This window comes from Pan paniscus, chromosome 6 (genome assembly GCF_029289425.2).
Source record: "Pan paniscus chromosome 6, NHGRI_mPanPan1-v2.0_pri, whole genome shotgun sequence".
NCBI classification, from domain to species: domain Eukaryota; kingdom Metazoa; phylum Chordata; class Mammalia; order Primates; family Hominidae; genus Pan; species Pan paniscus.
This window is the reverse complement of record NC_073255.2, coordinates 190479795-190496927: the sequence shown is the minus strand read 5'-3', so window position 1 is coordinate 190496927 and position 17133 is coordinate 190479795. Positions and strand designations below refer to the sequence as shown.

At 50.1% G+C, this 17133-nt stretch overlaps 1 protein-coding gene across 2 annotated transcripts in view; it reads right to left on the bottom strand.

Annotated features, from left to right (window-relative positions):
- DPP6 (dipeptidyl peptidase like 6) overlaps nucleotides 1-17133 on the bottom strand; it is a 998429-nt gene that overhangs the window by 822060 nt on the left and 159236 nt on the right. The window contains exon 1 of one of the 2 annotated variants that reach the window (XM_034965317.3): nucleotides 10370-11038. The exons of the other annotated variant lie outside the window; for it this stretch is intronic. Coding sequence (XP_034821208.2) covers nucleotides 10370-10606 — 237 coding nt within the window. The 5' untranslated portion in view covers nucleotides 10607-11038. Of the gene's footprint in view, nucleotides 1-10369; nucleotides 11039-17133 lie in introns of those variants that run through there. 2 annotated transcript variants of the gene reach the window in all.

The window sequence follows — 17133 nt, the reverse complement described above, 5'->3', positions numbered from 1 at the left end:
CTATTAGTTATTGGATATAAATTTCTTACCATGTGCCTCCAGCCCTGTGCTGCCCAATATGGTAGCCACTAGCCCCATGTGGCTGGCTATTTAAATTTAAAATAGATGAAGATTAAATAAAATTTAAAATTGAGTTCCTCAATCTCACAGGCCTCATTCCAAGCACCCAACAGCCATATGGGGCAAGTGGCTATTGGATTGGATGGTATAGATAGACAGCCTTTCTGTCACCAGAGAGTGCTATCCGACTGCACTATTCTAGACTCTTCATGGGACAGACCCAGCTCATTTATTTTCTCACATGCCTGTCTCTCCCCAGACTGACACTCAAAAGCATTTCTGTATCCCATGATGTCAGCCTTGCATCAGGCCATGGTTGGTATCGAGTAAAAGTTTGTTATAGATGAATGAATAAAATCTTTATTGCACAATATCCACTATGATTTATCTTCCCTGTTCAGGAAGGTGACCTTGCCCTTCTACATGAGACTCACTTTCTTCGCTCCTACTCTTGTCTCTGCCAAACTCTAGCACCCTTGAAGGTCCTGCTCAGGAGCCCCTTCCCACGCACCCCTCCCACCACTTAAGCTCCCTCACGCACTCCATTCGCAATGGCAGTTTCCCATGTGAATGCCTGCAGGGCTGACCGCTGCATGCCCCTCAGCTTGGTGGGTGTTCTTCGTGGCATAAAGCACATGCGTGTTAACCTGGCTCCAGGGCACAACGGCAGAGGGCTCTGTTCGGTAGGGACAAGTCCATTTAATTGCAATGCGGCATCATTGTAAAAAAATCTGAGGCTGGGCACAGTGACTCACACCTGTAATCCCAACACTTTGGGAGGCCAAGGCAGGCAGATCACCTGAGGCCAGGAGTTCAACACCAGCCTGGCCAACATAGTGAAACCCCATCTCTACTAAGAATACAAAAATTAGCCAGGCATGCTGGTGTGTGCCTGTAATCCCAGCTACTCAGGAGGCTGAGGCAGGAGAATCACTTGAACCCGAGAGGCAGAGGTTACAGTGAGCTGAGATTGTATCACTGCACTCCAGCCTGGGTAACAGAGAGAGACTCTGTCCCAAATTAAAAAAAAAAAGTAAAAAAAAAAAAAAACAAATCTGAACCTAGCCGTGGCTGATATTTCAGTAGTCACAGAAGTGTGAAGGTGAGGCTTAGAAGAATGTGGGGGTCTCCAACAGGAAAAATTACGGGTATTCTGGGCCTGCTTAAGGCCAGTGGGATACCAAGGCGGCTTCTTAGGAGGATAAAACAACTCACCTCCTGAAGCCCTCATGCAGGCCCGTCAGAAGACATCCTTGGCCCCCAGGAACTTGCCCCATTCCCTGAGGAAAACCCAGTCCCTGAGGAAAACCTGAGTCCAACTCAGGGCCTCTATGCCACTGATGTCCGTGGAACACAGGACTCAGGCTTCTCCAAGGAGCTCTAGGGGCTGGGTGACAGGCAGGTGTATTTATACCATTGGCCTGGTCCTAATTTGTGCCTTTTGCCATTATACCTTGACGGACAATTTGCATACAATTTCTGCTCTCGGGGGTGGGGGTACTAGGGCCATGGTGTAACTGCTTACGTAGTGGTATTCAGTAGGGCCTGGCCTGTGCACCCGGCCAGTGAGGACAGCAAAGAGGACAGAGCTCCACTTCACTGCTGGTTGTGTTTTCCTTGGGTCCTTCCTGTTTTGTTCTTACTGGGGGGAATGTTGGAATGGAATGTGGGCACTCGGGCTGTACTGTTTTCACCCTGTATGGCAGCCAGTGATGGGAGATGTCCCTGCTTGCTCCCAGGGCCCTCAAAGAGTGATGGGAGGTGTCCCTGCTTGCTCCCAGGGCCCTCAAAGAGTGATGGGAGGTGTCCCTGCTTGCTCCCAGGGCCCTCAAAGAGTGATGGGAGGTGTCCCTGCTTGCTCCCAGGGCCCTCAAAGAGTGATGGGAGGTGTCCCTGCTTGCTCCCAGGGCCCTCAAAGAGTGATGGGAGGTGTCCCTGCTTGCTCCCAGGGCCCTCAAAGAGTGATGGGAGGTGTCCCTGCTTGCTCCCAGGGCCCTCACAGCCTTGCCCCTTCTTCCGGTCTATTTCATCTCTGCCTTGTTGGAGCTGGTTTAAGTGGCAGTGATGTCTGTCCTTGCAGCTGCTGCTCATCACAAGCAGCTATGATTACAGGTAAGATAGTGACGATGGTGAGGATGGTGTGTCATGATAATGCTATGGAAATTCAGATGCAGGAACAGTCACCCATTTAGGGAGTTGAGACAGGTAGATGAGGTTGCTGCTTTGGAGGTGACAGCATTAGAATGGGACCTGAAAGGAGGGCTGCATTTTGAGAGGAAGCTCCTGTAAGGAAAAGGCATTTGAGGAGGAGACGCTGCAAGGTCTGCAGAACCACTTTGTCCTAATGGAGACTCCCTCCCTGGCCAGTCCTGTTCCTGTCTGTGCAACGGGCTTGCGGTGCAGGCCCGGACAACACAACTGACTCCAAGTGGCTGGTCCATGTGACCAGTGCTGGATCAACCAGAAACCCTGAATGAGATTTCACATGTAGACCCTGGGAGAGAGCATGCCTCTGTCTTCCTCTCTCGTTAGGAACTGTAAAACTTCACGAGCTTAGAGCAGAAACTACCTTTGCTATCTGCTTGAGATTAACACCCACAGAGGAAAGTAAATCTGAGCGTTAGGGAGACAGATAGAAAGAGTTTTGGGAATATCATGTCAGCACCACATCCCAGATAAGACTGAAGTCCCACAGCCTCTGGTCTTCAGTTCTAAAGAACAATAGGTTACTTTAGTAGAGGTAGTGGTTTGCCATACAATTTGTGCCTTTTTTTTCTCTGTAGGTCGTTGTGGAATGTGTCTATCACTGAGAGCTGAAAGAAAACTGACCAAGACAAGTTCAATGGCCATGAAATGAACCATGAGCAAATGTCCAGAGGTGGGAAGGCATGGGGTGGATTCCGGGCACTTGACGCTGCCCAGCTTGCTGATGTGCAAAAGGTCCTGCTGGAGACTCACAGAAGAGTGTAGCAGGGAAGAGCTCTGGTCAGATGGCAGGACGGGCCAGTGCAATGATTGCGAGGGCCCCAACAATCAAGACCAGGAGGTGCTGCTGTGTGGTGAGCACACTGTCAGCCTGAACGGGGAGCGGGACAGAGGTGTATGGGGGTACAGGGTGGATGAGTGTCCCCTCCCTGCAGCAGGGCTCTGTTTGTCCTACCATTGAACAACTCGGTGGGTTTTCCCCACTCTGATCAGCCCAGGACTCTGCTTGCTAGCTGGGTTGCAATAGCTCCTGGACCCTTTTCTTCTCAAACCAATTTTCTCTTCCTGGGCTTTGCGTTTGCTCTAGGGCTCTTCTCATTCTTGGATGCTCTAGCTGTGCTCTGTCCCTGGAGGCTTCCCGAGACTCATGAGTATCAGCTCCTGACATGAATCTCCTTCACTGTCTTTTTTATTAGGGTTTCATGCAGACTCTCATGCACCTGCCGTCGGAAGACTTGAACTTTCTTCTAGGACACCTAATACCCACAGTCCTCGAAGTGGGTCCAAAGGATCTGAGGATCCACAATGGGGGTCCTAAGCCAGGGGGGGAAGAGGGGCTGGCTCTCAGTCCCCGACTCGTGGGTGGTGCCTCCACCCCCTGCGATGGGGGTCCCAACAGCCAGGGGGGAAGAGGGGATGGATCTCAGCCATCACAAAATGGGGGCCCTTTATGTTCAGGTTTTGCCCAAGAATCAGCTTATTTGCTTCTTGTACTAGCAGGGCAGTTGCTGCCAAGGCCCTCAAATAGGGGGGCCATCCTTTAGCAACCCTGTCTAGTTGTTTAGAGACGGAGGCTACCGGCCTCAGCCAGGGCCCCACAGTTTGGGTTAAAAGTCCGGCTGCCATCTTTTCTCTCTCTGACGCATACAATGGAAAAGGCTTTGTCAGATCGGGTAGCCCCAGGGCTGGGGCTGCCAGAAGATTTTCTTGTAACTCATGAAAAACTTGCTGTTGTTCGGATCCCCATTTCAAAACTTCCGGGTCCCCGCCCCCTTTGTGACCTCATACAAAGGCTTCGCTAATACTGCACTTTGGGATCCTCAGTCCACAAAACCCCACAGCTCCTAAGAATTCTCTCACCTGCCTTCTGCCCTTAAGCTCCGGTAGATTGCAAATAACCTGCTTTCTTTCTGTTCCCGAGCAGCGTTCGGACCCGTCGGATGGTAAATCCCACGTAAGGTACCTGCCGTCGGAAGATTTGAACTTTCTACTTGGACACCTAACACCCACAGTCCTCCAGGTGGGACCTAAGGATCTTAGGATCAACGATGGGGGAACCTAAGCCGGGGGGGAAGAGGGTCTGGCTCTCAGTCCCCGCCTCGTGGGGGGTGCCTCCCCCCTCTGTGATGGGGGTCCTAAGAGCCAGTGGGGGAACGGGCTGGCTCTCAGTCCCTGACTCGCAGGGGGCGCCTCCCCCACCCTGCGATGGGGGTACTAACAGCCAGGGGCGGAAGAGGGGATAGCTCTCAGTCCCCACCCTCGTGGGGAGTGCCTCCCCCTCCTGCGATGGGGGTCCTAAGAGCCAGGGGGGGAAGAGGGACTGGCTCTCAGTCCCTGCCTCGCGGGGGGTGCCTCCCCCCCTTGCGATGGGGGTACTAACAGCCAGGGGCGGAAGAGGGGATAGCTCTGAGTCCCCACCCTCGTGGGGGGTGCCTCCCCCTCCTGCGATGGGGGTCCTAAGAGCCGGGGGGGAAGAGGGAATGGCTCTCAGTCCCTGCCTCACGGGGGGTGCCTCCGCCCCCAGCGATGGGGGTCCTAAGAGCAAAGGGGGGAAGAGGGGCTCGCTCTCAGTCCCCGCGTCGCGAGGGGTGCCTCCCCCCCGCGATGGGGGTGCAAAGAGCCAGGGGGGGAAAGGGGGAGGTTCACAGTCGCCGCCTCGGGGGGATTGCCTCCCCCCCGCGATGGTGGTCCCAAGAGCCAGGGGGGGAAGAGGGGTTGGCTCTGAGTCCCCGCCTCGCAGGGGGTGCCTCCCCCTCCTGCGATGGGGGTCCTCAGAGCCAGGGGGGGAAGAGGGACTGGCTCTCAGTCCCTGCCTCGTAGGGGGTGCCTCCGCCCCCAGCGATGGGGGTCCTAAGAGCAAAGGGGGGAAGAGGGGCTCGCTCTCAGTCCCCGCGTCGCGAGGGGTGCCTCCCCCCCTTCGATGGGGGTGCAAAGAGCCAGGGGGTAAAGGGGGAGGTTCGCAGTCCCCGCCTCGGGGGGATTTCCTCCCCCCCTGCGATGGTCTTCCCAAGAGCCAGAGGGGGAAGAGGGGTTGGCTCTGAGTCCCCACCTCACGGGGGGTGCCTCCCCCCCTGCGATGGGGGTCCCAAAAGCCAGGAGGGAAGAGAGGATGGATCTCAGCCATCACAAAATGGGGGCCCTTTATGTTCAGGTTTTGCCCAAGAATCAGCTTATTTGCTTCTTGTACTAGCAGGGCAGTTGCTGCCAAGGCCCTCAAATGGGGGGGGGGGGCATACTGTAGAAACCCTGTCTGTTTGTTTAGAGACGTAGGCTACGGGCCTCAGCCAGGGCCCCACAGTTTGGGTTAAAAGTCCAGCTGCCATCTTTTCTCTCTCTGATGCATGCAATGGAAAAGGCTTTATCAGATCGGGTAGCCCCAGGGCTGGGGCTGCCAGAAATTTTCCTTTAACTAATGAAAGACTTGCTGTTGTTGGGATCCCCATTTCAAAGGTTCCGGGTCTCCACCCCCTTTGTGACCTCATACAAAGGCTTGGCTAATACTGCAAAGTTTGGGATCCACAGTTTACAAAACCCCACAGCTCCTAAGAATTCTCTCACCTGCCTTCTGCCCTTAAGCTCTGGTAGATTGCAAATAACCTTCTTTCTTTCTGTTCCGGAGCTGGGTTCGGACCCCTCTCGTATTGGAAATCCCACACAAGGTACCTGCCGTCGGAGTTTTGAGCTTTCTTCTTGGACACCTCATACCCACAGTCCTCCAGGTGGTTGCTAAGTATCTTAGGATCTCCGATGGGGGTCCTAAGCCAGGGGGGGAAGAGGGTCTGTCTCTCAGTCCCCGCCTTGCGGGGGGTGCCTCCCCACCCTGTGATGGGGGTCCCAAGAGCCAGAGGGGGAAGAGGTGCTGGCTCTCAGCCACCACAAAATGGGAGGCCTTTATGTTCAGGTTTTGCCCAAGAGGCAGCTTTTTTGCTTCTTGTACTAGCTGGGCAGTTGCTGCCAAGGCCCTCAAACAGGGTGGCCATCCTTTAGAAACAGTAATATTATTAGTAACAGCAGCAGCATGTATTCACTGGGCACTTCTCAGTACCTGGCCTCATGGCTCTCACTTTGTAGGCGCCACTGGGATGAAGGGAGGGCAACATTGCAACTCTCCCCGCTCCTGCAATATCCATGGCTATTCTGTAGGTGGGTACACCAAGCACTGGTCCTATTGGTGATGAGAGTAATGGGATCAAGTAGACAGTTGAAAGATTTAGACTTTTTCTCATTTATCAGGAAAATCATGTGAAACTTAAAAAATTTTAAATTACAGTTGAAACAGAAGAAAAGTAATAGAGTATATAAGCATATTTGTAGAGGGAAGCTAGTTAAGAAATCGTAAAGTTGATAGATCCCAAGGACACATTAACAGAATGCTGACATTATACCAATGAAAAACCAAGGTGGAGGAAAAAAGATGGGTTGGTTGCCGAAGACATAGCGGATGATGAAATTGGCCCTTCCAAGGCTGGTGGACATCATGGGTGGTGATTTGCCAATCTATCCCAGTATTAACCAGTTTGCTGCTTTAAAATCCTGTTGTCATCACATTTGTATTGCTAAGAAGCCACGTGTCACTGAAAATGAAGGATACAGGAACACACTGTATAACCTTAACAAAACTACTGCTCTAATGGTACAGAAGGCCTCCAAAGCCCTTTAAAAAACTAAAAAGAAATGTTCAAGCAGGCGGATGACAAAGTTCAGTATTTTAAAATTAGCCACAGTTAATCCAAATGAAAGTTAATAAATTCCACTAAAAGTCACTTCCAGCAACAATTCCTTTAAGAGTCAACTTATTTTTAAACCTACACAATGAATTTTAAATCAGAAGGGCTATTGATTCCTCAGAGGAGTTGCCCAAGAAATTGACTTTATATTTAAATAAATCTAAGATTTACAAGGAAGTGGATAGAGAAGACCCTCTGGTTTTATTTCTATTTTGAAGTCAGACTTTGCATGTTAGTACTGACCCACCCAAAATAGGCTTTCCTGTGGAGCCACACAGTTGGGAAGTCCCTTTGTTGCCTGTGTAGTTTGTGCATTTAGACCATGCATTATTAATTCTAGCCATTCTATCTCCGCATTTTATTTCTCTGTGTTAGCCTTGTTAGACTACCATAAATTTTATTTGGGGTGTGGCTGGGTAATTGCCCATTCTCAGTCATACTCAGGCATGTAGGTGTACACACATGCACAGAAGCCAAGAACTATATTTCTCAATTTCCAGACAGAAAGACAACAGGTACAAAGCCCTAAGGATTATAAAGGTATGCTGCTTACCATCATCTTAGTGACCAAGGCAGCGAAGCTGTTTCTGTACCTTGGAACAGTCTTCCCTGACAAGCCAGAGAACAGCGATAAAGCCACCAGCCTTGGGATCAGGACTGAAAAGGCAAGAGTGATGGAGATTTCTCCTGCGCTAAGCCAAGAGAAGGTTTCAGCACCTCAGACAGCTCCCACCGAAGTAGCCGCGCTCCCAGCTGCTTGCAGATGTTGAAAAGGAAAGCCTCGGTTTGTCTTGAGGTTGTCAGCAGTTGCAAGACACGTAATAAAATGCAATGTGTTCCTAATTCATTGCATATCCTCAGCTTTAAATTTGGGTAGCAAAATGATTACTCTAGATTCTTCAGCCTTGGCAAGTATCTGTACCTAAAAAGCAGTTTTTCTACCTAATGTCTTTTTTTGTTTTTGTTTTTCAATACACCTTAAAGCAAATTGAAGCTTTTGTTCCTGGAGGAAAAGTGGTTTGATATGTTCATCTATCTTTTAGTAAATTTGGGGGCATAACTTTTCCAATTCTGAGGAACTTTTCTAAGAAGAGTGCATAAAAGTTTGTTGTTGTTTTTAAAGGATGCAACATTCAGCCTGTGTCATGAGTTTAATTATACAATTTAAAGGACATATGTGCAATGCATTTTGCAGATGTGTGCCGGATATATATGTGCAGATAATGGGCAAGTATATATGTGTGCATATATATATCGGGAGTATACTATATAAACACACAGTACACGCCCACCCACACACTTTGTGTATTTTCCAGAAAAAAAAAAAAAAGCATGTCAGGACTTACATCTAAGTTAGAGATGCTGTTTAGAACCCCATTAAAAAATGTACATGTTATATCCCTGATTTGTTTCTCAGGACACCTGTATTTATCTGAGAATCATTTCTAGACACATGTCACAATAAAAAGAAGGGCATGTATACTCCAAGTTAAGATTTTTTAAAAAAAGATGGAGACCATCTGAAATAAAATTCAGAGCTCTTGCCTTTCCTTTCTCCTAGCGACACCTAGAGCCTGTTGAGAAAAAAACTGCACATTGTTCTCACTCCAAACATCCACAATTCAACAATTTTAAGTCAGATTTAAGGTAAAAAGTACATTTTTCCTGTTTGCATTGCAGCTTAACTGTCTTCCCCAAGATTCTCGGTAGTTTAATCCTCCAGAACTCTTCACCCTCCCCCAATTAAACCATTTGCCAAAGACTTCTAGTTCCTTGAACCAGATGACTGAAGGATCTGTCTATTTCCCTCAGGGCTTGGCCCACCAAAGTGAGGGACATGCCTTTGAATGACTATTGAACCAGGGGAGTCTGGAAATGATGCAGGAGAAAATCACAAAACCTCATGCAAAATCTGACGCAGGGCTGTAGGGGGTGTGTACCTGTGTGTGTGCAAACCACATCTCCCACAAAGTTTTGTGATCTCCATTAAAGTTTCCACATCCTTCATTCATAAAACAAAAACTACCAATAACAACAGCAAAACCTCACTGATTTCATAGTATCTGGCAATTAGGAATTGTCCCTGGGAAATCACTCAATGTCTCACCCCCACCCCCACCCCCGACCCAAACACAACTCTTGCACTAAAGAAATACGAAACAGGGAAACAGCGTGGCTGGAGGCTGCAGAGAAGTAATGACCAAAACCACCTACTCAGTGCAGGGCAATGTACTGCCCTGGGTATGTCAGGGTAGACTAAGTGAGAGGCCGGTGGGACCCCTGTGGTTCCCAGGTTGAGCAGTTGTGAAACTCCTCAAAGGCATACATAGTAATTTCTACAAACCAACACAGCCTAGCTGTTACAAGAGCTGTACCAGCCAAGCCAGACCTGTTTCTCTGAGAGCCTGTCGGGGATTTTTCTCTTTTCCCTGGGAAAAGAAGGCCTCAAAGAAAAAGCACAGTTTCCTCCCTTCTAAGTCCTAGCAGCCCTCTGCATCCTTGAAAAGGGATCCACAGGAGGTGGTTAAACGCATCCATCTAAGGTCCGGCTCCTGTCCTGCATGAGTCATTGGTTACTAGGGCGATGTGCAAATCCAACCTTTGAAACCCAGGCTTCCAGCCCCCATGAAGAGTAGGAAATGTGCTCTCGGAGAAGTTTTCACTGAACACAGTCTAAGGCAGAGGTGCTAGTCCAGGGCTGGGAGGGGAGACAGACACGGCCTGAGGTCTCTCAGCAAAAGAGCTGGGCCCTGGGACAGAGGGTTGGGGCTCAGATGCCAGTATTTTGGTATTTTTTTTTTCCGGAAAGGATAATCACCACCACCACCGCTGGGGGGAAAAAGTGTCTAGGAGAAGTAAGAAGAGGAACGAAGGAGAGGCATTTGAGTCAAGGGACAGAGTGAGTAGGAGAGGAGAGGCACGATGGAGAGATTCCAGACACAGGTGGGAGGGAGAGAAGGTGCCTGAGGCTGTGTTCCCGGAGCACGAAATAAATAAAAAATAAACCAACTCGTAAGCACAGGCCGATCGAATTCTCTCCTTAGGAACCACAGCAGCATGCTGTTAAAAACAGACATCCGCGCATCCAGGGAACGTAAGGCGAATTCCAGATCCCAGCAGGCGCAGTACCCAAACCCCGCTCTCTCCAGCCACCAACTCCCGGCCGCCGCGGCTGCAGACACAGACCCGCTCCCTCCGGGACGGCGGTGACCGCGATCTGGCGCCACGGAGCCTGTCTGGGGGCGCCCGGAGAGTCGTGGGCGGGGGGAGGGCGCCTGATTCCCCCCCACCCCCACAGATGCCCCCGGCCGACGCGTCTCGCTGCGCGCTCAGCCCGGAGCCCCCGCCGCCGCCCCCCGCCCCCGAGAAGCTCTTACGTCCTCCTCGTCACCATCGCTCCGCGCCTGGTACTGGAACCGGGGCCGGCCACCCGCGCCGCCGCCGCCGCGCTCCCGGGGCGCCGCCGCCTGCGCCCGCGGGCCGAGGGGCTTGGCTCCTGCGCCGCCGTCCTCCTCGGGCCCCTGGCCGCCCAGGAGGTGACTCGCCTCCGGGGGCGCGGGGAAGGACCTCGAGGTGTTGATCTTGCCGGTGAACCTCTGGTACAGCGAAGCCATCGGGCACCGCGCTCCTGCTGGCTGTCTTTGGGGCTTTTTAATATTTTGCTTTCTCTCCGGTTCCCACTCCCCACCCCGCTCCAGGTTAAAAAAAAAAAAAAAGGCGGTGGGGAGGCAGCAGCAGCAGCAGCAGCAGCAGCAAGGCAAGCCCAGCGCCGGCGGCCGCTCCTCCCGCGCGCCACTCGCGAGTCTCCGCTGGCGACTCTGCCTGGCTCAGCCTCCTCCGCCTCCTCCCCGGCGGCTCGCGAAGCCGGGGGTCTGGCTGTGCTTTCTCTCTTTCCTGTTTTTATAATTTTTTTCCCCAACTCCTTGCCACAGCCACGTACGGCCTAATCAAAGAGATTGAAGGAAGAAAAAAAACCAAAAACATAAAGCGAGGGAAATGCCTAGGCCCCAGAATTTGGCACCACCTAGAGACCGGCACACATTCCGAGCGCTCTCCTCGCTCCCCGCCCCCAGGCCCCTCGCGCAGCTCCTCCTCCACCCCGGCCCCTCCGCCCCCTTCCCCACCGGCCTCCTCCCCGCGCCCGGGACTGGCGCCTGGGTGGCAGGGGTTGGCAGCCCGGAGAGGGCACGGGGTCGCACAAAAAGGGTGCGAGGGTGCGTGAAGAGGGTGGAGGGGCGGGGACCACGCGGGTCGTGGGTGCGGGGGCGGTGGGGGAGTCCCGGGAGCTCAGGGTGCTGCGGCCCCGCCGAAGGTAGTGCTGCGCGTGCCCCGCAGCACGCGAACGGACGGTGCAAGGGGACGCGGAGGTCGAGGCAGGCAGGCCGGCCAGTGGGCGACTGAAGGTGCAGCCGGCCCCCGGGGCGCCCCAGCCACGCACGCGCTGCGGCGCCGGGCTCCCCGCGCCCCCAGCTCCTCTTGCCTAACTTGAAGCAACAACAGAGAGACCCCGAGGACCTGGGGTGCGAATGGGGCGTGGGAGAGCCACCAGGAGGGCGCGGGGTGGTCGGACGACGCTGGTGAGGAGGCCGCCCTCCCTCCACAGCCCAGCTCCCTCCGAAACCGCCCCTTCCCTTCGCCTCTCTCCGGAGGAGAGCAGGAAAGGTCGCGGGGAGGCAGAGGACGCCCAGAGGCCCAGGCGCCCCTCGCGGGCGCTGCGCCCCGCAGAGAGCCCGGCTGTGACCGCGACTCCATTCTCATGATCATGAACGCAGGCGGAGGCTCGGCTCTCCGGCTGCCCGCAACTTTTCCAAAGCCTGCGCCTCACTGTGCCCGCCGAGAGCGAGGGAGGGAGACATGGCTCCACTCGCCGCGCGCTCTCGGGCTTGCCTCCTGCCCAGCCGCAGGAAGGCGCGCTCCAGCGCCCCTGTGTGGACACCCGCACCAGCGGGCTCCGCTCCTCCGCTCCAGGCCCGGCCTGGCTTCTCTTCCCCTCCCGGCCCTCCCGCGTCCTCCCCGGCTCCCTCCTGCACTCCTCTCCGTCCTTCTGGAGTTGCTGGGCACGCGTCTCTCTCGTCTCGTCCCCACGTCCTCCTTGCGTGCCCCTTCCAGCCCTTCCCGGCCGGGAAGGACCTATCACATCCAGAGAGCTAACGTGGGCCGGGAAACCCCAACTCCAGAGGGGGGACCTGTGAGACCCGCCCCTGCCCATTCCGCCGCCTCCTTCCACATGGAGGTAGGGCGTTGGCTTCATCTCCCAGGACTGCTAAGGCTCCCTGCTCCTTCCGGGTTTCCATGCCTGTTTCCACTTAGGGTTTCAAAGTAACAGGCTCGGCTGCCACGCACAGGGCTGACTGCAGGCTCGCCCCCAGCCCTGGCATTGCCCCAAGCCCAGAGAGAGGCCTGCCTGGGCCTGAAACTGCATGCTCCCTCTGTTTCCCTAACTGCGGGGGAGAATACTGGATGTCGGTGAACAAGTCTCCTGGGAAGAGACCTCCTTCAGTCCCTTCCACCTGCCTCCCTTCCCCAAGCTTTCAATCCAGTGTGTAGTTTTTGGTTTAACCAAAATTTGTACCACGCTCATCTTCTGTTTACTCCACAGTAGTTACCCTTTACTATGAAGAAACATGAGTTTAAAAACACTTTAAAAAAATAGCAAATACAAAACCAAGTAAAACCAGGATTGCAACAGCTAAGCAAAACTTGCTGCATGGGAGAGGCCAGGCAGGTGGGTCTGGGGTGGGCAGAGCTTCAGCTGCTCCATTTGACTTTGAAGACAGAGGCAACAGAGCCATAAAACTAAACTTTAAAAGTCACCACAATTAGATAGATAGAAAACCTTGCTCTCAACCCCCTCCTCTGCCCCAGCTGTGCTTTTGATGGGAGGAAGCTGCCTCTCCTAACATGGACATGAAAGAAAGCTCATGCTATTCACCGCAGCATCGCGATCCTGACATTTCACTAAATATAGATGCAGTTAGGGTCCCACTTATGTAATATACATACGCTATCTATGAAATATGCATGCATATTTTTACACAAACTAAATGTCATACTAATATAGTTTATACAAAATACAATACTTATGCAGAATAGTTTATGTATCATACATGATACTTCATAGATGTGTGCATATTAATCATAGATAGAATACTATTGGGATAAAGCATATGTGCCACTTTTAAAAATTATATTCTCAAGGCATTGTAGGTAACTATAATCTAACCAAAGTTTAAAATCTCAATTAAATTATCTAAGAAAATATGATAAGCGATTTCTGCTTAAAATTATAAAATGAAATCACCATAAAACTCATAAGCAACAGGGGAAAGAGTTGAAGTAAAAATTTGCGCTGGGAAGCAAATCTCACAATTAAGCAGAAGAAACGGAGGGCAGGGGAGGAGGGCAGGAAAGAGCGAGCGTCTGAAAGATGCAGGTGTGAAAGGAGCCGGAATGCTGGGGAGGACTGGAAACAGCATGGATGAACACGAGGATGTTCCTCAAGGATGATCCAGATGGAGCGCCCTTTACCCAAATTGAAAAGCGCTTGGCTATACTCTTGCACCTTGCACACTGAACGCGGTGCTTCCAGGGACATTTTAAAGAATGTTCTGGCCGGGCGCGGTGGCTCACGCCTGTAATCCCAGCACTTTGGGAGGCAGAAGCGGGTGGATCACGAGGTGAGGAGATTGAGACCATCCTGGCCAACATGGCGAAACCCCATCTCCACTAAAAATACAAAAATTAGCCGGGTGTGATGGCGGCGCCTGTAGTCCCAGCTACTCAGGAGGCTGAGACAGGAGAATTGCTTGAACCCGGGAGGCGGAGGTTGCAGTGAGCAGAGATCGCGCCACTGCATTCTAGCCTGGCGACAGAGCACGACTCCATCTCTAAATAAATAAATAAATACATGTTCTATACCTCGTGTGTATGTGCATGCATGTTTATGCACCCACACATCCAAATTTGTGTTAAGCACGGATACACACATTGCAGTCGAGGGTGTGAGGACACTGTGGTCCCACATATAAAAGATAAAAAGTGGTTAGTATGTTAGAATAAGTGAAGTGATACAATTTTAAAGACTGGCAAGCTATGGCATGTTATGTTTATGATGTATAATCAATTCTCGTCTCTAATCACCTTTCACCTCCCCTTATCCACACACACACACACACACACACACACAAACAAGGAAAAAGATACCCCGAAGAGGAGCAAAAGTACCCAATGGGCATTTCAAAATAGGTGCAGTGGTTCAGAAGGAAACATGTCAATATTTCCCTCTACTCAATTTCTCCTTGAACGTCTGAAATACACTGTGGTGATGAAGCAGATTTTTATTCCTACTTATTGGGTAAGTGCGAGAAAATATTTTTGAAAATATTTTGCAAATTATTTAATGTCGAGTTTAATTCTTCCATGCTGCTCCAAACCAAATGCCCCCAACCCATTTTTCTATCTAGTTTCATATGATTAGTGCTTCCCTATTTATTACAAAGGTGTGGGTGTGTGTTTATTTTCCCTAGAACAAATTTACAAAACAAATATAAGTCATTGGGATTAGGCAGATGCTGCAAAATATGTTGGATAGTCATTTTTAAAAGGACAATGAAGGCAAATTTTTGGTCTACCTGCAAGCTAAGCATTGTAGGAATAACAAAAGTACCTCCATTGAGTTTAGCAGCCTGAGCATGATTTTTATTAGCTAAGAGGTTTTCTTATTTCTGAGATAATTATATCCTGTAGTTGACTTCCCTTTTCTCTGGGTGCTGAGGGAGAAGGACAGAACCATATTTAAGACTGTTTTTTCTTTTCCAAATACTAATATTTGAAGAAATGAAATGGCTAAGTTAGCATACTCTGAAGGAAGGTCTTCCCTAAAACAGTGGGCATCACTGTCTTTTACATATTATCAGCTTGAACTCATAAACGGGGAGAAATTTTTAAAAATCTGGGTAGCTTGAGAAAACACAATGCTAAATGCATAAATAGAAGGCATATTCTCCACTCTGAAAATCTGTTTCTCACTCTCTATCTCTCAAAGCATGTTTGGTTTCTTGTTTCCGTTTTTGTTTTTTGCAAGAGAACTCTCCACTAGGGGCTGGGTAGTTAAGACCTTTTACACACCTTCAAACAGGAAATATCCAGCACACACACACATACACACACACACAATAATTGCTATTTCAGGCTTTTGAAAAACAGAGTTAAAGTATGAATTGGGTTAATTTGGGCTTTTCAACTTAATACTTAAAAAATATGTTTTATGTAAAATCATTTGTTGTAACCCAATAAATAGCCTTTCTCTAACATCAGTAAAGTTAAGCTTCAATCTCCCAATAGCACATGTCTCTGCATTTTAGCCCTACCATTGTGTCACTGCTTGGATCTTACACAGTTCAAAACATATGTACAACTAACTACACTAGTGTCATGTACACAAACACAGTGGTTGATTAACACGAGTATTAAGGTTTATCGCCAGGTGAGCTGCACAAGCTTTTGATCCTACGCAAATGGCTGGTGCCAACCTCATCCCATGTTTTCTCTGTGGCCCCCCGGAGGGCTGCTCACAACCTTACCACCTTCCTCTAGGATTCTCCCCTAGTTCTTCATCTTGCCTTTCTACATTTAACCATAAGCGACTCTTCTCCTCCCACTTTCTAACTACCTTTCTTCACTTCTGTTGTCTTGCCTTCATGCACGTCCCTTCTCTGGATCAATATCTGTAGGCTATACGTAGAATATATATTATTTTCTCTAAAACTTCCTTGCTGCCCTCTGAATATTTATCAAATCTTGCCTTGTGCTACCAACATTGCCTCAGAAATTATCCAAATAATCACCTCTCACCCTGGAGGAGGCACGAACTCCTGTCATTTCCTATTTTCTGGTGACACAATGATCGTTTCCACAGTGCTTCCCAAGGCTCTTAGGTTTTTGGAGCATGGGGTATAGAAAACTGTCTTCTCTTTCTGTTTCTCCCTGGTGATCATTTGACCATAACCATGTTGTTCTCCAAAACGTCTTAGTTCATAGATCAAACTGTATTAGATTAAACGAGATATGACTTCTGCTCCAAAGTGCCCCTAGAGCGCCTTGCCCTTTTCAAACCACACACTTCTTAGGGTCAGGTGAATTAAGTTAAATATGATTCCCTTCAATGTTAAAGTGATAGGAATGAGTCTCTGCACTTCAGTGCTTTAATTTTGTAACCAGGAGAGGTGATGGCTGCATTCAGAAAAGAAGAGAAAGCTTGTGTCTGTTCTCTCTGCTGACCACTGGCATGCCTTGTGAAGGACCAAGTCCTGCTTGCGGTATGGTCAGCCTTAGAACTGACTGTGAGCCACAGGGAACAAGGGCTTACACTGTCTTCTGGGGACATTGGCATCAGCCCAGAGGCATTCTCAGGCTTTGACTTCAAAGCAACAGCGAAACCAAAATGGATAAAGATAGGGTCAGTCAAATGCAACGTCTTTTCCTGACAGCAAAACAAACAGAGCCAGTGTCAACTCATCAAATCCTGCCACGTAAATTGGTACTCTCATGCAGGCTAATAGAAACAGTTACAGAAAGTGGAAAACTTGACTTCACTAAAAATTACTGCAGTTACAAATAAAGGAAGGGGGTATAGTGTATTTCTAAAATGTGCATCTGGACTAGGGTTGAGTGTGAGCACAACTTAATTCACCCCCAAAAGAGAAGGCTTGTCAGCCAGAAATAACAAAATAAGAAAAGCCCAGCAAGTTGGCCCCCAGGTCCAAGTACTGCAGATTCCAGTGTATCTTTCCATCTCTTCTTCCAACAACACAATGACTGTGAAACGTAAGGAGGGAAGAGGAAAGAGTCTTCCTTTACGTGACAAACCCCCTTTTCAGATGTTCAGTGGGACAGTCTGAGTAGCAGCGTCTTCTTTCAAGAGCATAATATAGCGGAGCATGTGATTGCATTTCCAACCTATAAATATCCAGCTCCTGAACACTCATCTTTGAGTTCTAAATGGAATAAGCCATTATTTCCATATTCAAAACTGTAACAGACTGGAATGTTGTTCAGCAAATACTACTCTCCACCCCAGGCCCCCTGCAGGGAAGCATCTTAACCTGTCCCCTGACACCTACTGCCACCCTGACTTTGAGAC